Source organism: Saimiri boliviensis, chromosome 3, assembly GCF_048565385.1.
Source record: "Saimiri boliviensis isolate mSaiBol1 chromosome 3, mSaiBol1.pri, whole genome shotgun sequence".
Classification (NCBI taxonomy): Eukaryota; Metazoa; Chordata; class Mammalia; order Primates; family Cebidae; genus Saimiri; species Saimiri boliviensis.
In genome coordinates this window covers 75,542,501-75,565,032 of record NC_133451.1, presented here as the reverse complement: position 1 = coordinate 75,565,032, position 22,532 = coordinate 75,542,501, and the positions used below count along the sequence as shown (strand labels likewise).

The 22,532-nt window shown below is 40.1% G+C and overlaps 1 protein-coding gene and 1 pseudogene across 5 annotated transcripts in view; both read left to right on the top strand.

Annotated features, from left to right (window-relative positions):
- The first annotated feature begins 4,199 nt into the window (after nucleotides 1–4,199).
- LOC120363785 (U6 spliceosomal RNA) lies at nucleotides 4,200–4,257 on the top strand (annotated as a pseudogene).
- Nucleotides 4,258–6,047: 1,790 nt separating this feature from the next.
- HNRNPD (heterogeneous nuclear ribonucleoprotein D) overlaps nucleotides 6,048–22,532 on the top strand; it is a 19,918-nt gene continuing 3,433 nt past the window's right edge. For 2 of the 5 annotated variants that reach the window (XM_003923951.4, XM_003923952.4), the window contains exons 1-5: nucleotides 6,048–6,594; nucleotides 8,450–8,506; nucleotides 20,174–20,342; nucleotides 20,973–21,134; nucleotides 22,357–22,488. In XM_003923951.4, coding sequence (XP_003924000.1) covers nucleotides 6,362–6,594; nucleotides 8,450–8,506; nucleotides 20,174–20,342; nucleotides 20,973–21,134; nucleotides 22,357–22,488 — 753 coding nt within the window. In that variant the 5' untranslated portion in view covers nucleotides 6,048–6,361. The remainder of the gene's footprint in view (nucleotides 6,595–8,449; nucleotides 8,507–20,173; nucleotides 20,343–20,972; nucleotides 21,135–22,356; nucleotides 22,489–22,532) is intronic. The other 3 variants (XM_010334730.3, XM_003923953.4, XR_744304.3) reach the window with 2 other exon arrangements.

The following is a 22,532-nucleotide window of genomic DNA, read 5'->3' as shown; positions in this document are numbered from 1 at the left end:
GACTACGTGGCAGCTCTTTTGCAAAATCCTACAGCCTATGATAATGAACTGTACCAAACTCTCTCTCTGCTATTTCCTGAAATGTAGTACCCTGCAGGTCAGCCCCCAAGGGCCATCTAGCCTCCATCTTTCAAGAGCAATTTTATCTCATGTCTCCAATGACAAGGGGAAAATTTGGTGTTCCTTGGAAACTTAACAGGATGCAGTGAGGTCAGTCACTTCCAAGAGCTGACCTATCAGTCCACCCTTATTCATCCCTGAGCAGATGTATGGTGGTATTGTAGAGGACCTTTTCTGAACACTCTGCCAAATAATTGGAGTGGTAGTTGTGCTCTAATTCAATTGACCATCCCTTTTATCCTGACATTTCATCAAACGGAAAAATAAAAAACATGACATCATAAAACAAGAAAAGCTTTTTCTTTTCTAGACTCAGGCAGAAAAACTAAGCCAAGACATGCTAAGAAAGTCTGGGTGTGGTGGCTCACGCCTCTAATCTCAGCACTTTGAAAGGCCCAGGCAGGTGGATCACCTGAGGTCAGGAGTTCAAGACCAGCCTGGCCAACATGGTGAAACCCCATCTTAAAAAAAAAAAAAAATGTCTGAAGAGGAAAAACTATAAAGTCAAGAGGAGGAAACTGTAGAAAGTAAAAAGTTCCTCTTCAAAGTTTCCCTTCTTGTTAAAGAATACTAATAATACATGTCAGACTAACTTTAGTCTTTTAAAGACTAACTTTCTTCAAAGCCTTCTTCATTTTTGCTAATAACTTTGTTAGGCCCTATTCTATACAGCTGTTAGACATAAGGGAGTAAGTACACTCTATGTCCTTATACTTTAAGCAAGAGATTTAGGTACATAATACATTCTGTGTCATTGTACTTTAACCAAGATATTTATGTTATTACTTTTCTAAGTCCTTTCAAAAGCAACTTCCTCTGCCTTCCTCTTTTCCTTTTGTTCTCCATTGCTTTTACCTATTTAGAAAAGTTTTAAGTTGTTAGCAAATCGGGTTCAGTTTATACTGTGAGGTCTGGCTCCAACCAACAAAGACTGGACACAGCAGTAAGGACCCAAAGCATAAGGAATAAATATGCCTGCCTTTCCTTTGTTCATTGTACTCTTGTGGCAAGATGGCTGATAATCAGTATCCTTTCTACAGAAAGTAAAATTGCCTTGCTGAGAAAACTTTGTCTGAATGCCAATTTATCCTTGTGGTACCTAGGAACAAGTACTCTCTCTCTAACAGAGGGTGAGGGAGGGGTGATATCAAAGATGATTCCCTGGTTTTTGGCAGGAACAAATGGGTGGGTGGAAGTGTCATTTGCTGAGAAGAGGAAAATCAAAGCAGATTTGTAAGAAAGGTAGAGTTTAGTTTTGGACATTTTATGCTTGAGATGCCTGTGAACATTCAAGTGGGGATGTCAAACCGGCAGCTGGATATGTAGGTCTGGAATGAGAGGAGTTATGTTTCCTTATTATTTCTTTTTCCTTTTTAAAGAGGTGGTGGTGGTGGTGGGGTTTCACTATATTTCCCAGGCTGAGCTTGAACTACTGAGATCAAAGGAATCTCCTCCCTCAGCCTTCTAAGTAGCTGGGACTACAGGCATGTGATCAGCTTTGTCTGAATTCTTTTTTGGGCTAGGTTTTAAAAAACTGTATCTAAAAGCAGACTATTGACAACCTCATGAGTAAGCAGAACTGACTCTACAGTATTAGACTTTGTTGCTGAAGTAAAATCTGACTTTTCAGAGTTGATAGGGCTTTTATTTTTTGAGTAAAGCGAAGCTTCCTTATAACCAAGAGAAATGACAGAAAATGTTCACTGCATGGGCAATTGGTCACTTCACATAAAATCACAAGCTAACTTACTAACAAAATGCTTAATTCCTACTGATGGTGTTCTGCAAATAGGTCCAGATAGGTTATAGGATGCTTAACACGGTTGTAGAAGCAGGTCACCTGTATACCTTGCATAAAAAAACGGGTTCTTGGCCGGGCATGGTGGCTCATACCCGTAATCCCAGCACTTTGGGAGGCTGAGGCACGCAGATCACAAAGGCAGGAGTTTGAGACCAGCCTGGCTAGTATGGTGAAACCCCGTCTCTACTAAAAATACAAAAATTAGCTGGGTGTGCTGGCATGCGCCTGTTGTTCCAGCTACTCAGGAGGTTGAGGCAGGAGAATCACTTGAACCCAGGAGGTGGAGGTTGCAGTGAGCTGAAATCCTGCCTTTGCACTCCAGCCTGGATGACAGAGCAAGACAAAAAAGAGTTCTTCTGGCTGTTTCTTCCACACTGTTTATTCTAGGTTGCCAACTGGCATACATACCCTATTAATTCTTCAAAAATTTGAACACAGGGAACCTCCTTCTGCATTTGTAGAATGCATCCAGCAGATTAACACTGTGACTTTCTTGGCTTAGGCATATGCATCTTGCTCTAGGTAAAAGTGATTCCATTTTAACTCTCAAATAGGCTTCATTTTTGGCCTTTTACAAGTGCTCTCGTTTTTGCTGCAGAGAATTATTGCTTTTAAAGGCTAAATTCAATGACAATCCAGCATTTTAGCGTGTTACCTGAAACACACTGGGAATCTCCTAAAGCAATGGCATAGTTCATGTCCTATACATGGACAGGGGATATTGCTTCCTTCTAGTGTTTGGGAGCAAGTCCAATACAGCATCTCCAGCCACCTAATCATTACCTACGAATGTGTAACAGAAAGTTCTGTTTCATCCTCAAGAAATTTCATACATCAATCAGCAGGTCATTTGAAGAAGTAGTTTTTTGTTTTTCTGTTTTTGAGACAAACTCTTGCTCTGTTGTCCAGGCTGGCGGGCAGTCAGTGGCATAATCACTGCTCACTTCAGCCTTGACCTTTTGGACTCAAGCAGTCTTGCCACCTCAGCCTCCTGGGTAGCTGGGACCAGAGGCTCACGCTACCACGCCTGGCTAATTTTTTGTTGTTGGTGTTGTTTTGAGACAAAGTCTCACTCTGTCGCTCGGCTGGAGTACAGTGGTGCAATCTTGGTTCACTGCAACCTCTGCCTCCTGGGTTCATGCAATTTTCCTGCCTCAGCCTCCCGAGTAGCCAGGATTACAGGGGTGCGGCATCACATCCAGCTAATTTTTGTATTTTTAGTAGAGATGGGGTTTCGCCATGTTGCCCAGGCTGGTCTCAAACTCCCAGCCTGAAGTGATCCACCCACCTCGGCCTCTCAAAGTGTTGAGATTACAAGCATGGGCCACCGCACCTGGCAAAAGAAATAGGTTAAACACAACTGAAGGCATCCCTGGGTGGGCCTGAAGTAATCTTTTAAATTTTTTGTAGAGACAGGGTTTTGCTATGTTGCCCAGGCTGGTCTCAAATTCCTGAGCTCAACCGAGCAATCCTTCTTCCTTGGTCTCCCAGTGTTGGGATTATAGGCATGAGCCATAGAACCTGGCCAAAAGTTTTGTTTTTGTTTTAAATGCCAGAGATGAAATGAGATGGTGTGGAGAGTAGACTTTAAAGTCCCTGGAAGAATACCTAGTTTGCTTGAAAGCCCCTTAACCTAGCACGTTGGAGACACTATTTTGTCATTCTGTGATTCAACTGGCAATTCTATAGTGTAGATACATACTGTGTATACGTGTGTGTGTTAGGGAGGGATACCTAGAAGATATTGTTTATTTTCCAGGAACTCATGGTTTAGTAAACTATGAATAACAGAGGAAAAGATAAAGGACTGTGAAAAGGGGTAATTCTGCCTCAGGAAGCCTGAGAAGACTTCACATAAATAGTAACGTTTGTATGTTTCTGATACAGGGTCTCACTCCGCCTTTCTCACTGCAGTCTCCACCTCCCAGCCTTAAGTGATCCTCCCACTTCAGCCTCAGGAGTACCTGGAACAACAGGAACCACCACCACACCAGGCTAATTTTTTGATTTTTTGTAGAGGCAACTTCTCACTGTGTTGACCAGGTTGATCTCCAACTCCTTGAGGCAAGCAATCCTCCCCCCTTGGCCTCTCAAAGTGCTGAGATTACAGGTGTGAGTCACCGCGCCTGCCTGAAGTTATAAGCTCTAAGAGTAATATTTCGTGGATACAGGAGCGCATTCTGGATGCAGAGATCTTGACCATAATATGAAGGGCTATGCGTCATATGGACATCACACATACTCATATTGTAAAGATGCTAGCTTTAAAATCAGTCTTGTGCTCGCTTCGGCAGCACATATACTAAAATGGGAACAATACAGAGAAGATTAGCATGTTTATATAAAAAAAAGTAAAAAAAAAAAAAATCAGTCAGGTTGTCAGGAATTGTTGACATAAATTCTAAGAATTCCAGGAGCTTCTGAGCTACATGAGAATCAAAATGAACTTTTTGGAAAAGTCACTATTACCAAAAGGTGGGCATGTCTAATGATATCTTAAGATAAAAATAAATGATAATTACCCTCTCTTGAAACCAGAAAAGATTAAGATAGACTTCCCTTCAGTCAATCATTCTAGTTGTTTCTAACCAGGAATACATGGTTTGAGCACCATACCCACTTTTCCTTTGCTAATATTCTGGCAGGAGACAAACGTGGAATCACTACCACTTTAAGATAAACATTCTTGGTATCACCTTTATGTCACTTGCCTGTAACAGGAGTTTGGTAAGATTATATTTTTAGGACGTTTTCAGAATTTGCCCTGTATTCTTAATTATTCTGTAATGTAAATTCCACTAACTTGATTAATAAAACATTTATAATCTTCCTTTGAGATTTTTGGATAGTGTTCAATTAATACAAATTCGTTTAACTACAGTGGAAAACAAATACTTAAACTCTTAAGGTTTTTGCTAGATTCTGCAAACTCGTCTTTGTTTTCCCCGTGCCCGAACACTTAGTCAACAGGCAAATAATTATTTGTTGACTACAGAGGTACCTAGAAGCTTCATTTTCTTCTAAAGATACTGCTGGAAGCAGTAAATCCCAAAGTCCGAATAATCCAGTTTCCAGCCAAGGCATAGGGAATACTTAACAGGTGTATAAAAAGTAACTTTTCTGTTACCCTGAATGAAACGCCTAACGGTGTCACCAAAAAAAACAAAACAAAGCAAAACCAACAAAACCCCAAACTCATAAACCTCGTCAAGATGACTCAAGGCATTTATATGTTCCACGTGCAAGGACTGGGGAACATTCAGCGAACACTTGATTTAACGCACATTCCAACTATTAGTAAGCGAATCACGGTACATTTTAGAATCTTTAAACAATAAAAGCAAAGCAAAAACAATGTTTTCCTTAAGATATGCAAATTACCTGCTTCTTTCGACCAAAAAAAAAAAAAAAAATTCAGGAGAAAAGCAGGCAAACAAAAATCTTACTTGGAAAGCCAAATCTTAAAAAGAAGCGCTATCGGCGCAGCGACGAAAGGCGAAAACCTCAATGTCACCCGGTCCCGGGCGGCGACGGCAGGGAGAGAGCTGCGGCAATCACTGCGCGCACGGCCAGCTGCGGCGCCCGACTGCGAGCTCCGCGGGCGTCCGGATGGACAGAGCCAGGGGCACACGGCTGACACCTCAGAGCTAATTCCCTCCTCGAGCGCGAACCTCCAGGCTTAAGCTGCCGCAGGGTGTGAGCCTCCCATCCCCCCTCCAAACGCCGCAGATGCAGGGGGCACCGCCGCCTTCGGGGACGTGCAGCCACACCCCAGCCTGACGCTGCTGCTCTCGACCGCTACTGGAGTGGTGGGGAGGGGTGAGTGGACTCCAGGAATCCTCGGAAGGGCGGGGGCGAGGCGGAGGCAGGGAGCCCCTCTAGCCGCGACTTCGGAACAGCACTCCTTGTTCTCGATGGTACCCGCACGACCGTCTTAGCGCACGACACTTCCGGTTGCTTTTAAAGGCCCCCATGCTGCGCTACGCGGAGCGTGAGAGGAAGGTATAAAGGGGAGCGAGAGGGCCGGACCGAGGAGGAAGGGGAAAAAAACCTAGGGGAAGGGGGCGGGGGAGGGAGGCGCGAAGGGCGCGCTCTCGCGTCACGTGACCGGGACGCGCCGTTCTTCCGTCGGCCATTTTAGGTGGTCCGCGGCGGCGCCATTAAAGCGAGGAGGAGGCAAGAGCGGCCGCCGCTGGTGCTTATTCTTTTTCAGTGCAGCGGGAGAGAGCGGGAGTGTGCGCCGCGCGAGAGTGGGAGGCGAAGGGGGCAGGCCAGGGAGAGGCGCAGGAGCCTTTGCAGCCACGCGCGCGCCTTCCCTGTCTTGTGTGCTTCGCGAGGTAGAGCGGGCGCGCGGCAGCGGCGGGGATTACTTTGCTGCTAGTTTCGGTTCGCGGCAGCGGCGGGTGTAGTCTCGGCGGCAGCGGCGGAGACACTAGCACTATGTCGGAGGAGCAGTTCGGCGGGGACGGGGCGGCGGCGGCGGCAACGGCAGCGGTAGGCGGCTCGGCGGGCGAGCAGGAGGGAGCCATGGTGGCGGCGGCACAAGGGGCAGCGGCGGCGGCGGGAAGCGGAGCCGGGACCGGAGGCGGAACCGCGTCTGGAGGCACCGAAGGGGGCAGCGCCGAGTCGGAGGGGGCGAAGATCGACGCCAGTAAGAACGAGGAAGATGAAGGGTGAGTAAGGGGCAGCCCAGGATAGTCAGGCCCAACTAGTCCCCCTCCCCCTCCTTATTCCCCCGCCATTAGGCCTGGTTCCCGCTCTCAGCCCATCCTCTGGTCCCCCATGCAGCTTTCTTCCAGTGGTCTCCCCTTGTCTATGTTGGGTTCCCCGGACCTTCGTTTCCTCCTTGCTCTGCCTGCTTATCGCCCCCTCCCCCATCACACACGTTTCCACCTTTAGCCGTCACCATGCTGCTCCTTGGCCCGCCCTCCCTGCCTCGCGATGGGTCTCCTCCCACTGACTTAGCCGCCAGGATTTTTTCCCGCCTGTCGAGGGGTACCTTTTTCTTTTCGCGCTGTCCCCTCTTTTTTCCTTTTTCTAAAGTCTTGGGCATAAAAACGCAGATAGAGACAAAAAGCTTCCCTGCTTCTGTTACTAAGGTTTATTTGGTGCTTCTCCACCATCCAGAGACGATGCGATTGTTTATAAGCACATGTTTTGGGGAACGCGTAGGCTGTCTACCTCTGCCTCTCCCTTGTCGGCTTCAGGCCGAATGTTTTCTTGGGATTTTGAGTAAGTTTCGCCTTAGGACTTTCCTCATTTTCTCCACCGTACGCTGTCGCACAATGGCATGCTCATATAGGCCCTACAATTTGATACGCAGACCAAATTGGGTCTGGTGAAATGCTCCGAGTTTCTTGTTGGTACGTTGGTTTTGCTCCGCGGGCTCTCGTTAAGTTCCTAGTCGATGGGGCCTGCACTTGACTGGAGCTGTTCCTATCTCCGGCCTAGTGTCTACCCTTCCCCCACCCCACTGAGTTATTCTAACCGCGCACCCTTTCGCGCCCTCAGCTATTGGGTTCTCGAACTGTTAGTGCAGATTGTACTTCACTTTTTATGTGCAACTGAATTTTTTACAGCCCCTTTTTTTTTCGGTGCCCAGAATCCTATTTTGGTGTCTTGATTGCTGTTTCCCGCCCACTAAGGGAGGCCTATAGTCCTCTTTCTTAAGAGAAACAAATCCTGTTTTGTGTTGTGAGATACTTTTTTTTTTTTCCTTTTTGGTGCAGATTTCTTAGTATTAACTTGGTTCTTCTAATTGGAGTAACAGTTGTATATACGACCTAAATCTGCATTTAGTGCATTAAAATGCTGCATTTGGGATTGGGAACATAATACGGGAGTTAGTAGGAGGGGCTAAATAGGGGTTCTTGGTTGGGTTTTCTTAGCTCCGATTACTGACTGATGATCGTGGGTTCATGCTTCCATTCCTTTTTGTAATGGGGAGGGGTGTGTGTGTGTGAATTTTTTTTTTTAAACTGTAAGGAGAAGGGTGTTGGTGGATATAACAGTAAGATGTTGCTTTAACCCAGTATTAGAAAACACGATTTCCTTTACGGAGAAAGAGCCCAAGATTTGGAGGGAGAGTGGGGAGGGGAGAAGCACTTTGGAATATAAGACTTAGTAAACCCAGCCTAGGCAGATTCTTGTCAGGCTGATGTTAGTGCTGGTTTTGGGGAAGTGGTGGTGGGAAGGGAAACAAACTTTTAAAATTAAATAGAACTAACTCGAATTGTTTATAGCTTATTTGAGAAAGGAAGATGTTAGATACTTGTAAATTTAAAGCGTTTAACATTTTGGTTTTCGTTTGCTGAATTCTGTTCTTTGGACAGAGGCACCAAAATGATTAAATGTATAACTTGCTGTTTGGGGCAGGCTGTTAGCCCTGATAAATCACAAAGCAGCTGACTTTATAGTTTACCTACTGTTGAACTGAAGTGTAAATGCATTAAAGTTTTTAACCCTAACAGTGTCAAAAACTAAAACTAGAATTTTGATTGGTTGCTGTACCGGTTGTTAATTCCCTAGCCATTCAAACTCCTCCCCACGACACACTGAAGCAGCGACGGCACAGCGGGAAGAATGGTAAAACTTTTAAATTTTATTTCTGTATTATAAAGGTTTCAGTAGTCATAACATGCAGAGGTTATGTGTTGGTTAGTTGCCCATTGATCCCCAGGAAATTCTAGACGATAGTACAGTAGGCTTGTACCTGGGATATATACCTTTTTAGGCATCATATGTAATCTTTGGGCAAAATTGATGCCGCTACATGGTATTTGGTCTGTGGTAATGCATGTAGTTGCAGTTTGGCAATTTAAGCTAAACATGATTAGTAACGATATTTTTATATCTGAGCAAGAAAAAATATTACTGTAATCTCCACATTTGATTTAAGATGAAAAATATTTTTGTTGGAATTCTAAGATTAATGCTAAATGTGAAGACTACTTGATATAAAATGTGTTTAAAGTGTCATGCATGTTATACTGAAATATTCTGGAGATGTCTGAAGCAGTTCTTTAAGCAGCACTGTGTATTATGCAAAAATGCTTGTCTTTTATTACCTACCATATTTGTAAATAGACCTTTAATAAAAATTGTGTGTGTGTGTATGTGTGTATATATATGTGTGTATATACCATTCAAAGGTGGGCTAACGTGGCTTTCCACTACAGCTCTTACCAGATTTTTTATTTTCAGTGTGATTTGGCTGGAATATTAATTACAGTTGGTTGACATGTATTCACAATTGCATGACTTCTCTTTGGAGGCTGGTAGGTTGAGCATTGTTCTTTTTATCCACCCTTTCCCCTTCCCTAAATGTCAGTCTTTCTGCCTTTAGGATTATATTTGAATTTTCGGGGGTTTAAACACCACCACTAGAGATTAGATGGCCACTAACTTGCAGACAGTTGTCTTACATCTTTACAAGCCACATTCTAAGAGTCCACTTAGGGTAATATTTAAAGATTTGCTTATTACTGTATTCTTACCCACTGAAATCAGTCCAGCTTTATGTTGGAGAAAAAGCAGACTGGAAAAAAAACCACACTGGGGTCACAGTTTAGATGAATGTTATTCCCATATTTGGTGAGTGGTGAGCACTTAATTATCACTGCTAGCTAATAATGGCAAATTAAGATTAAACTATAACTGTATTTGATATTACTCCATTAAATATTTTGAATCTCATGTATGTAATTGTTTCCAGTAATCTGAAATGATGATAAACTTAGATTTGAAGATCAGTGTTTTCACTGTTTAAAAATAATTACACTTGCCCTGCTACCTAAAATGAGGTAATACATTACAACTTTTTTGAATGATTAGGAAAAATGGACAAATATTTATATTAATAGTTAATAAACATTTTAGATAGTCACCAGTTGTCATTTACTGAAAGAATTTTACCCAGGTTGACGTTAAAATTACACATTAAAGTAATGTAAGTCTCATTTTTAAGGGGTCTAACATTTGACTTAACTGTCTAATCATGCAGCCCCATCCTGTTCTAGACATAAAGGCTTTCTTTTTAAATGAAAAACCTCCAGACCTAAATTTTTGTGTGTGTGTGTGTCTCTACACTTGCCACTCTATCTGTCCCTTTTTTTGTCCCATTTTGAGGGATAGTATATGGCGACAGTTCTGTAGTCTCAATAGTGGGTATAAGACTGGTTAATAGATACAGTATCTAAATTGAATTTCTTAAACACAGTTTTGTGTGCATTTTCTTCTACAAATCTGAGAATAAAGTGATTACAATTTCATCCTAAAATACTTAAAAAATCAGCTGGTTTTGTAATCAATTTTTTTCCTTTTGCATGTAGGAATGGATAGCTTTTTAGGAAGGCATGCCTGTTACATCTCTAGTGGCTGTTTCTATAGTTTACTATGGGATTTATTAGAATAAGTAATTTCCATAGTATGACTTTTTGAGTTACCCTTTCCAACATTAACATCCGTAGTTTTTACTTAAAAGCATTGGAATTTCTCATTTTACTTTGTGGTGTGGACACATTCCGTTCTCTGCAGTGCTGCAGTTCATTTGGGGTAGGTACTTTAAAATTACTTAGTGTCTGGCAAAATATACATGCCATGTAGCAACCTATCTGGGGGCAGAGTTTTTAAAATCTAAAAATTAGTGGAACCTACAGTGTTGCGTTAACTTTGAGATAGTTTTATAAGGTAGGTACAGTGACTTTCCTGCATTGGATTGGGTAGGAAGCAAAATAGTCCCCCATTCACTTAGCCAAAGTCTAGCAATACCTCTTTAATAGCAGGACAGTAGATCTGGTCCTTTTAATGGTTAATGTATAATGAGCTCAAGTGTGATTTTTCCTATTTGGGAATTTGTGAATCCTGCTGTAGTTTGTCTCCTGTCTAATGATAAAAGACTAGGCTCATGTTTTTGCTTTAAATGTTTGAGATTATGGTCTTACACCTTAGTGTTTCTGGGGCAATCTGAACATTGTTTGTAAAATAATTACTTTTAGAGTAGTCTCATGCCAAAATTACTGGCCTTGATTCAGTACAGTTGGGTTTACTGTATGTAGTGAAGTTGAGACCCTGAGTAGATTGGTCTCACTCAGTGTTAGCATTCTTGGAAGCCTTTGACAAATTTCCTGAGTTAAAAATACCAGAAATTGATGCCCCCAGATCTTGAGATGAACATTTAAGGGAGGAATATTAAATACTTTTCATTGTAAATTTTTATTTATTATGAAAGATACTAAAAATCTGATAACTTGTAAGTTTGGAATTGGAGAACTCTGTCATCGAAGTTTTTCAGTGCTTGTTTTTGAGATACACATACTTTGCTTTAAATCTGGGGTTTTTCCATGTGACCCCTTCCAGAAACTCAGTGTATCTTTTTAATATTCCTGGGTACTCTGCCATCTGTCATAAAACATAATATTAGGGTAAGTCTGCTCTAATACAAGAACCATTTGAGGCTACGATTCGGTGTGTGATTTATGGCCTACATGAAGGATGTGACTAGTTTTAGCCTTTGAGTGATAATACGTACCATGCTTGAAAGCATTTAAAAAGGAATAGAGTAATAACTTTTTTCCCATTCCACTTGAAGCTGTGCACTTCAAGTGTGTGCACATTTACAAATGGAGTGAAACATAACTTATGTTAGTCCAAGCTTGATTTGACTTCAGTTCTGCTTCAACGTTTTAGTAGATAGGGGCACTGAACTGGATGCTGAAAGCCTGGGATCTCTTTCTGTTGCTTCATTTTCAACAGTGTGGTTTCAGGTAATACAACGTGTTTGTTATTTGGTTTGCTGATCTGTGTGTTGGAAACAATGTTCACCACAGGAAGATTGACTACATAGCCTGCTTTCATAGCTTGTGTGTATTTATCCAGTGCCCTAATAGTTGATACTGCCAGTGATTTACTCCTGTGGAGTAAAGGTAAGCATGTTTTAGTTTCTGGAGTATTTTATTGTACATTGGAGCTAGGTATTTAAGACTGTTTGGGGGTGGGGAGGGAAGACTCCTATTTACTGGTGGTGTTTGGCCAATAATCAAGGTGTTTAAGTATTGGGTCGTGCACTGTAAACTCCTGCTTATCTAGACTTCAGACTACTACAGAGCCCACGAAGCCGGGAAGTCTGTCTCCCCATTTAGTCTTACGAGAAAGGTGGATGAAGCCGTGAGGAAAATATACTTAAAAAGCAACCAACAGACAATGTCATGGAATGAATCTCCTACAGATTTTTCCTTAAACTTTTGAAAAGTAACATGATTTTAAAACATTGGAAAATTCTAAAAATTCACCAAGGGAAAAATTATTTTTTGACTTGAGCATTGATACCTAAATTGATTTCCAATAGACGATTTTATAGAATTGTGAATATGTAGTAATCTCAGTTAACCAGAACCTTAACCTTTAGGTTAAGGAAAATACTTATTCCTTAACCTCTAGGTAAATGGGAGTTTACCTTACAAAGCTGATTGAGAGCTTACTTAAAACGTAAACATACAAGATGTCATTGGTTCCTTGTAATGAAATGAAAAAAAGGGAGATGTTGGATTAAGCATTTAAAGGTAATTAAAAAACGTAGTGGCTTGTGCCTGTAATCACTATCAGAAGTCGGAGGTGTGAGGATCATTTTAGGCCAGGATTTCTAGACCCACTAGGCAACATAATAAGTCCCCTGTCCCTTAAAAAAAAAATTAGCTGAACGTTTTGTGGAGTGGGGTGTGCCTGTAGTTTTACCTACTCAGGAAGCAGAGGCAGGAGAATCTGTTGAGCCCAGGGATGCAGGAAGCTATGATGGAGCCACTGTGCTCTGATACTGAGACCTGGTCTGTTAAAAACAAATTTTACTATTTTTAGGCCAGTTGTGCTGGCTCGCGCCTGTAATCTCAGTACTTTGGGAGGCCAAGGTGGGTGGATCACCTGAAGTCAGGAGTTAACAGACCAGCCTGGCCAACATGGCAAAACCTCATCTCTACTAAAAATACAAAAATTAGCCGGATGTGGTGTCACATTTCTGTAGTTCCCATTACTCAGGAGGCTGAGGTGGGAGAATCGCTTGAACCCTGGAGGCAGAGGTTGCAGTGAGACAGGATTGTGCGACTGCGTTCCAGCCTGGGCAGCGCAGCAAGACTGTCTTAAAAAAAAAAAAAAAAAAAAAAAGTTTATTTAAAAAACTGTCATGTTGACTGGGCGTGGTGGCTCATGCCTGTAATCCCAGCACTTTGGGAGGCTGAGGTGGATCACCTGAGGTCAGGAGTTTGAGACTAACCTGGCCAACATGGTAAAACCCCATCTCTATTAAAAATGTGAAAATTAGCTGGGTGTGTTGTGGACACCTATAATTCCAGCTCCTTGGGAGGCTCAGGCAGGAGAAGAGCTTGAACCTGAGTAATAGAGGTTGCAGTGAGCTGAAATTGCACCATTGCATTCCAGCCTGGGCGGCAGCCTGGTCTCCATCCCCACCCCCCAAAAACTGTCATGTTTATTAGATGTTTATGTTTTTAACTTCACTTTTTTATAGTCATTTAGTTCATTCTAAAGTATGAAGTAACGAGATTTAATACAGAGAAATTAATCTTGCTTTGAAAATGTTTGGTCCATTGTATATTAGTCTTGAATAAAAATAGGATCCCTTTTCACACTTACCTTGAAAATGCCGTATAGAGAAAGCTGGGGAAGAGGAGTATCTATTCTTTAATAATGGGGAAATAATACCAAAATTTCTATTTTTATCGACTAAAGTGTTTTTTGGGGAAGATTTGTTTATTGACCTTAATGTCTCATTAGTTTTAAATAGTTAAAGTGGGGTAGGTGTGGTGAGTCATGCTTGTAATATAGCACTTTGGAAGGCTATAATATAGCACTTTGGGATGGGCAGATTGCTTGAGCCTAGGAGTCCTAGACCAGCCTGGGCAACATGGTGAGACCCTGTCTCTACAAAACAAACAAAAATTAGCCGGGCCTAGTGGTGTGCACCTGTTGTCTCAGCTACCCAGGAGCCTAAGGTGGGAGGATTGCTTGAACCTGGGAGGCAGAGGTTGAAGTGAGCCTGGATTGCACCACTGCACCACGGCCCGGCAATAGAGTGAGACTGTCTCAAAAAAGTGGTTTTCATGAATTATATATCAACAGATCTAAAAAAGGCTGGTTAGTATTTGAACTCAATTAAAGTTTGTCAAGCTCTCTCCCAGGGTGGTTTTTACATAGCTTCTAAAATAACTGCCAGCATTATCTAGTTGCATTGTAACCTCCCCCCTTCCCCTTAGGTAACTAGTGACTTAGCTTTAGTTTGTCATTTTAGGATTTTAGAAGAATAATTATGATGGATAAAATACTGGAAAAATTCAGTAAGGATTAATGGTGTGCTTGAGTAACATTACTTTAAAAGGTGACAGTGATTGGTCAGTTACATTACATACCTGAAATGTTGATCCGGTTGACATTCTGTTGTATTTTTTTAAACTGTCAGAACTTGTTATAAAGCCACATATGTAAGATCATAAGTTGTTAGGAAGTGATTAAAAGTTAAAGGATTGGCTGGGTGTGGTGGCTCATGCTTGTAATCCCTGCACTTTGAGAGGCTGATCACTTATGTCCAGGAAGTCAAGACTAGCTTGGGCAACAAAGCAATACTTCGTCTCTAAAAAAAAAAATGTGAAGTTAGAGAACACACAAAAAGAACACTATTCCAAAATTGGGAGTGAGTATAATGGATAACATTGTACCTTGAGTAAGGTGTTTCACAAAAAAGACTTGTTAGGGGGAGGTATCTTGGAATAAAATACTTAGTATTGACCTGGGAGTGTTAAAAACCTAGTGGCCTAAATAGTCCAGAGAATAAGTTTATTGACGGGGGAGAGCCAGGATTATTTAATTGAAACATTTTCCACCAGCCAGGATTGCTCCATATATATTGTCTTTTATATTTTAAATTATTCTTTACTAAAATTACTGGCATAAATGTAGACCAATCATCAAGGTGATTTTGGAAACTATGTTTAAAGGGTCTTAGTTGAAATACCACCTAATTTTTAGTTTATGTATTTTTTATATGAACCATTTAAAAATTTCTGGGTTACTTCAAGTCAGCAGCATTGAAAATATTAGAAAACTCATTGTGGCCTTTTCCTTTTAATGTTGGAAGGTTTATAAAGCCTATGTAGTTAAAAAATTAAGCCATTGAGTAAATAAGGTTTGCTTCATTACCTTATGTTTAGATAGTGCCTATAGTGCTTTACCCCTTCAAAATAGTAACTTTTATCTATCACTTACAGTCTGTGTCAGACTATTTATCTCCTTTAAGTGTTAACTAGTTTAACCCTCTCTGCAAATATCTGATGTAGGCTCTTTTTACAGATGGGGAGACAGTTTTGGACTTTATATTTTTTCTTAATGTTACACAGTAAAAGGCAGGGGGCCAGGTGCAGTGGTTGATGCCTATAATTCCAGCACTTTGGGAGGCTGAGGTGGACAGCTTGAGCCCAGGAGTTCAAGACCAGCCTGGGCAACATAGTAAAACCTGATCTCTACCAAAAAAATTAGCCAGGCACGGTGGTGGGTGCCAGTAAGTCTGAGCTACTGGGGAGGCCAAGGTGGGAGGACTGACTGAACCCAGGAGGTCATTGCTGCAGTGAGCTGTCATGGAGCCACTGCACTCCATCCTGGGGGAGAGCGAGACCCTGTCTTAAAAAAAAGAAGGCAGGAGTAGGGTTAAAACCCAGGCAGTTTGTCTTTATTGCCTGTAAACTTAACTTGGATTAAAAGATGATAAAATGTCCCACAAAGCAGCCTAAATTCTTGAATGATACTACATAGCATTTGGATAGTCATCTATGTTATGTAACTTTATGCTTGTCATTTAATTTTGCAATTTGGTATAAGCCAATGTGAAAGCAAGGAGACTATTATTGAGTAGGTGTTGTAAACTGAACACCATATTCAGCCTTGGGGTGCTGAATATTTAGTTCATAGCTAGGATTAAGAAATTCACCTATGTTAATAAAATACTGTGGATGAAGTCCTGTGTTTTAATTGAGATCAATTCACTTAACAGCTAAGGATCAAAGTTTAAACTTACATTGCAGCATTAGGGACCATCCTTGTTGCTAGTTGAAGTCTTAGTCGTTTTTAATGTGGCTGCTTAGGGTTTTTTCTGAGGTTCTACTTCATTGAAAAGTGTTTGCATGTACACAGGAGTGACAGCAATATGAAACTTTGTTTTTATTCAAGGCAGCAGAGGTAATCTGGACAGATAGTAGATGTGCTTTAAAAGCAAGATACAGTCATACTATATGTAGATAATTTAAATTATTACCTTATGCCATCAGCTTGACGGAGACCATGTAAGCCAACATTGTGGAGACTAAGTGCTCATTTATCCATAATTAAGATAAGCAAACTTCCCCACTGTACTATAAAGTTAGAATTTGGGGCTGGGGTGGTAACCTTAGGCCTTTAATCCCAACACTTTGGGAGGCTGAGGTGGGCAGATCACTTGAGGCCAGGAGTTCAAGGCTAGCTGGCCAATGTGGGGAAACCTTGTCTCTACTAAAATACAATAATTAGTCAGGCGTGGTGGAGCAGCCTGTAATTGCTCCCAGAGAGGCTGAGAAACGAGAATAATTGGAACCTGGGAGGTAGAAGTTGCAGTGAGCCAAGATCGTGCCACTGTACTCCAGCCTGGGCCAAAGAGTGAGACTGTTTTTAAAAATAAAATAAAAAATAGCTAGGTGTGGTGGCTCACACCTGTAATCCCAGCAATTTGGGAGGCCAAGGCGGGCGGATCACAAGGTCAGGAGATCCAGACTATCCTGGCCAACACAGTGAAATTATATGTCTACTAAAAAAAAAAAAAAAATTAGCCGGGTGTGGTGGCATGCGCCTATAGTCCCAGCTACTTGGGAGGCTGAGGCAGAATTTCTTGAACTCAGGAGGTGGAGGTTGCAGTGAGCTGAGAACGAACCATTGCCTGGGTGACAAAGTGAGACTCTGTCTCCAAAAAAAAAAAAAAAAAAAAAATGAATAAATAAAAATGGAATGGAATTAATATATTCCATTTAGTGAAGTTGGGATGGATTTGGTACAATTTGTGTTCATTGTAGCATATTCACCTATTCAGCAACCTTATTTATTTATTTATTTTTAAGGCTAAGCATAACCTGAGAACAGCCTTTCTTAATTAGAGCAGAACAACAAGCCAGGGTGCTTTCGGACTGCCAAAATGTTAATTAATTTTCTTAGAGACTTTTGACTTTATACAGAATTTGAAAAGTTTGAGAGCTGGCTACTTAACGCTGCAAATGAAAGGGAGACATTTTAGTATAGCAACTGGTGATTGATCTGGCAAAAATGAAAAGTAGAACTTGTGAAAAAATGAGTTGTACTTGGTGTATTTGTATCTTAACTTTAGAAGCCCTTGTGGGTATTCTAAATCAGTGTAATAGTGATGACTGAGCCATAAAGTGTTAAATCATGATTATTTGAAGTATAAGAAGGCAGGAAAGTGTGATGGTGTTAGAAGAAAATTTCATTTCAAATGGTTGAAGGTTAAAAACAATTGGGGAAGGTTTAGAGAGGGCAGGCAGTGCTTTAAGGAAGGTGGAATATTTGGCTTCTTATTTTCCAGAAGTGCTGGATAGATGGTTTTAAATATTCTGGATAAGTGATATTTGGTTATTTAGGAGGGATAGTATCTTCAGTGAACCTTGTAGCTGTAAAGTAGGCATGTTTAACAACTACCATAGTAAATGTGGGGAGTACATTTGGAGAGCACTTTGCTGGGCCAGCTTGATGATATGCTTATGTGATATTTAAGAAAATTTGCCGCTTGTCTGAAAAACACTTGGGGCTTCAGAATAAGAGTACAACATGCCTCATGGTATTTTAATTTATTTATTTGTAATTGTTTTCTGTTTCTTAATAATTTTTAATTAAGGATATTTTCCCAATATAAACATTGATTTTTGGTTAAATAAAATAAAAACTAGTTCTGTCTCCATATCTGAATAGACCAGAGAATTTTCTTGCCTTTCAACTTCAGCTTTAAAAATGTTTTTGTTAAAACTGTTGTGTTCAGGCTGAAATACTTTTAAACTTTGTTATTATTGAGAAATTTCTGTAATCACTGAAAGGGTAATTTAATAGTTAAATCTCAACTTAATTGAAGTTGTTTCTGTTGTGGAACTTGCCATGGACATCTTAGCAAGTGGTCATTGCTTTATAGTCAGTTCTCTTTCTCATTACAAAGATAGTATCCTCACCTTTACAGGTGAATGTGGGTTAATAACTTATGTCTAAAGGAAGTATTCTGGACCTGTAAGTTAAAAATAGGTGTTTTTAGCAAATTATGTAAATAAAGATTGTACATTAGAAGGTACACTATTCAAATTAAAGAAAATGTATATTGAGAAAGTAACTCAAATTTCTTCCATGGAATTGGCAAGAAGTAAACATTTCAAATACACAAAACATGATGGGTGTTTTCATTATGTTCATTTGATTATAAAATACCAGAGTTGTTTTATACATGCTACTTCAAGCCTGGAAACTTTGAGGAAGTCCTAAATATTAAGCATATAAATGGCCCAGTTCTAGAATAAATTTTGAAAAGCTAATCTGAAGTGGGAAGTGCAGTATATACCTAACACGTCTTTTGCACTAAAAGTTTGCTTTGTCAGTAGAAGTAAAACAAATCTGTCTGGCGCGGTGGCTCACGCCTGTAGTCCCAGCACTTTAGGAGGCTGAGGTGGGGGGTATCACCTGAGGTCAAGACTGACCAGCCTGACCAACATGGAGAAACCTCACCTCTAGTAAAAATAAAAAATTAGCTGGGCGTGAAGGTGCATGCCTGTAATCCCAGCTACTCAGAGGCTGAGGCAGGAGGCAGGAGAATCGCTTGAACCTGGGAGGTGGAGGTTGCAGTGAGCCGAGATTGTGCCATTGCACTCCAGCCTGGGTAACAAGAGCGAAACTTCATTTGTATATATTAAAAAAAAAGGTCTGTGGTAAAATTGTAAGATCAGTAACACCTCAGTTAATCAGGTGTCTTCGAGGAAGTGAAGAAAAACCCTACTTCTCAAGGGATAATTAATTGGCCTTTTTATTCCAAGAATGGGCCTTAGCTGGCAATATCTTGAAAGCCCACAAGATGGAGATGTTTCCTTATGAAAGGCCTTTAATTTCTTTACAGAGCTGAGTTAGTGTCACATCCTGGCCCCACGCATGACCCCTCCCCAGTAAAAAAGATGAGAAAATGTTGACCAAGTGTGATTTGATTCCCATGGTGAAATTTTTAGCCATAACATAACAAATTCTGACAGTTTACCTTTAAAATTAAAAATCTCCAGTCCTGTCTTTTTAAAGGGTAGAAGGTAGGTATAGGGTAGCCTTTCTTTCTTTCTTTGTTTATTTGCACAAAGGGAGCATATGTAAAACTGCCAGATCTGAACTTTCTGGTGTTTTGCTGTAATGTTAGTAATACTTCACCTTAAAGTCTTTTGTTTTGAATATATATACATTTGGTCTTAAAGTGTCTTGGTGGTTTTTGATTACCACCCGTCACTTTTTGCATTTTAAAGGCTTAAATACTTTATTGCTGGTTAACTGAGGTTCTACTGTAAATGAATGATCTAAGTTAATTCGTGGATTGTACTTCAATGGATAATTTTCACTAAATTGTTTACATTGCACATTACTTTTGTCTTAAGAACTCTTAGCACATCAAAATAATTGGTTCACAACTTAATTGTGAGATGTAGAATTTTCCATTTTATGTGCTGAGAGTTTTGTTAATGAGAGAACTGTTAAAATAGAAAAGGAGCTTCAGCATAGACACCAATGCTGGTTGCTGAGATCAGTGGGGAGCTGCATAGCCTTTTGACAAATTTAATGAACACTTGGAAGAGAAACTTGAAGCAAAGAAGCTAAGATTCTGTCTTTTGCTGTTATCTATTTAATTTAATCTAAGGAAAACTTTTAAGTACAGTATTTTTACTTTGGGGATACATTTATCTTTTAGCAAGTTGAAAGACTTAATTTGCTGCTTGCTCACTATTTTGTAATTATTCAGGAGCAGCAGTGTTAAGCCAGCTTTTTGGAATAGGATGTTCCTGATGTGTGGTTATGTAGGAGCAATGATGTTTTAATATACTGCCCAGTAAACTGGTGCAGTTTGGAAAAGGTGTGTTATTTATGTGGATAATGTTTAAGGCAAATTTTTTTTTTTTTTAAGCATTTTAATACTGCTTTTTGTCTTTACAGGAAAATGTTTATAGGAGGCCTTAGCTGGGACACTACAAAGAAAGATCTGAAGGACTACTTTTCCAAATTTGGTGAAGTTGTAGACTGCACTCTGAAGTTAGATCCTATCACAGGGCGATCAAGGGGTTTTGGCTTTGTGCTATTTAAAGAATCGGAGAGTGTAGATAAGGTAGTGTGTTATGTGTTCTGATTAGTTAATAATATAAAATATTAACATGGATAGTTTGATGCAATGAGTTTGCCTAATTTTGGTTCCCCTTTTGATAGTATAGGAAGGAAGATAATAGTTCTTGCTAATACATTGTATGCAGATAGAGGCAGGTTTAGGAATTGTTTTGTGAATAATTTGTGTTCCAGGCTCTACTAGCTTTTAAAATTAACTTTAAAGTTACCATAGACTTAAAGATGCCTGATTAAAAGGATGTGTTTTAACAGTTCACAGAAATATATATTTTGAAATTTTGTTACGCAAGCATCTTTTAACTGAATCATTATTTTGATCCTGGCTAAAGGGGAGTAGCAGTCATGTTTGTATATATTGCTGACAGTTAAAAGGTAATGGTTATTTAGTAATTGGTTACATTTGTGTATTTCCTACCATCTTTAAGATATAAACAGTAGTATAGTATATGTTGGTTGATAATGACATCACCACCATGACTTGACAGTTTAATCTTGAGCAAGTCAACATATGCCTGGCATTATCTGTATTTAACTATAGCTACTTTTAAGTAAGTTAATATTCTCTGAACTTTAGTTAAGATATATATTTTTTAAATGAAAACTTCGATTTCCTTAGGTTATGGATCAGAAAGAACATAAATTGAATGGGAAGGTGATTGATCCTAAAAGGGCCAAAGCCATGAAAACAAAAGAGCCGGTTAAAAAAATTTTTGTTGGTGGCCTTTCTCCAGATACACCTGAAGAGAAAATAAGGGAGTACTTTGGTGGTTTTGGTGAGGTATGTTATAACTGTTTTGACCCAGTTTATGTCAAAATTAGCGTGAATGTGATTGTCCCATTAAGTGGACTCAAAGTCACTGGGCTTTTCAGAGCTGTTAAGGCAGATAGTGTGATTTGTTTTTGAATGAGGATGTGGTATGGTAAATACTTGATTAGCAGGTCCTTGAAGGTTGGATGATGTTTTTTTTTCATTGAGCACCTACTCTGCAAAGTATTGCTGGGGTAGCATATACAAAGATGAAATAGGCATTTGTAAGAAATTTATCAGATTAGAAGAAGTAAAAACAGACACGAGGAGGAAATCCACTTGTTCAGAATAGGAAAGGAATGAAGAATAGGGTGTAGCGCCTTATTAATTGAAACACATGTATAAGTGCCCATTTAATGAGAGTACTAACTATAGACTCATTAGTAAGACTGGATGCGATGGCTCGTGTCTGTAATAATCCCAGCACTTGGGAGGCTGAGGCAGGAGGATTACTGGAGACCAGGAGTTGAAGACCATCCTGGGCAACATAGTGAGACCCATCTCAATTAAAACAAACTTAGACTCATTAATGAAATAGATAATAGAGGTTTCTTTTATGAATTAATGATTTAAAGCTAAGTTGAGAAATTTGTGGCCTTGGGCTCCAGATACAACCTGCAGATATTTATTGCTTGATTCAAACAATATATGTTTTTTTTTAGTACTGAGGATTTGAGATACTGCCCACAAAATGCAGTATTCAGCTTTTCTTAAATATTTGCAAGAGCATGCAGCATTGGAACTGACACTGCCCTCCCACACAGCAGCATCTCTAAAACTGAGTAGTAGCTTCCACCTTGGTTTGGGGATATAACTCTCCAGTTTTTAGTAGTCCTCACCACCCTACTTGCAATTTTCTCTCAAATACATTTTTATTCTGTTTTTCTTAAATTTGGCTGTTTTCTTTTTGTTCTTTGTGACCATTTGAGTTTCTGACCCTTGAGTTAGGTAGTAAATGTCAGTACCCGGTGTTTGTAAATAATTGTGAAGACCTTAGATGGAATGGATGTTCTAATTTAAAGAATTCCTTAAAAGGATTAGAATAAACAGGAAGAAACAGGAGACGAATAGAGCTTCAGTGCCAACTACATGTTTTCTATGTGCATTTCCCCACCTCTAAATAAATGTGTGTGTGTGTTTTAAGGTCAATAAAATGCAAGCTAGCATGTTAAAATTTGTTTTTTAATATCAGGTGGAATCCATAGAGCTTCCCATGGACAACAAGACCAATAAGAGGCGTGGCTTCTGCTTTATTACCTTTAAGGAAGAAGAACCAGTGAAGAAGATAATGGAAAAGAAATACCACAATGTTGGTCTTAGTAAAGTAAGTTAAGCATCTTTAGTTGTAGAGAAAACTAGCTGTTATAA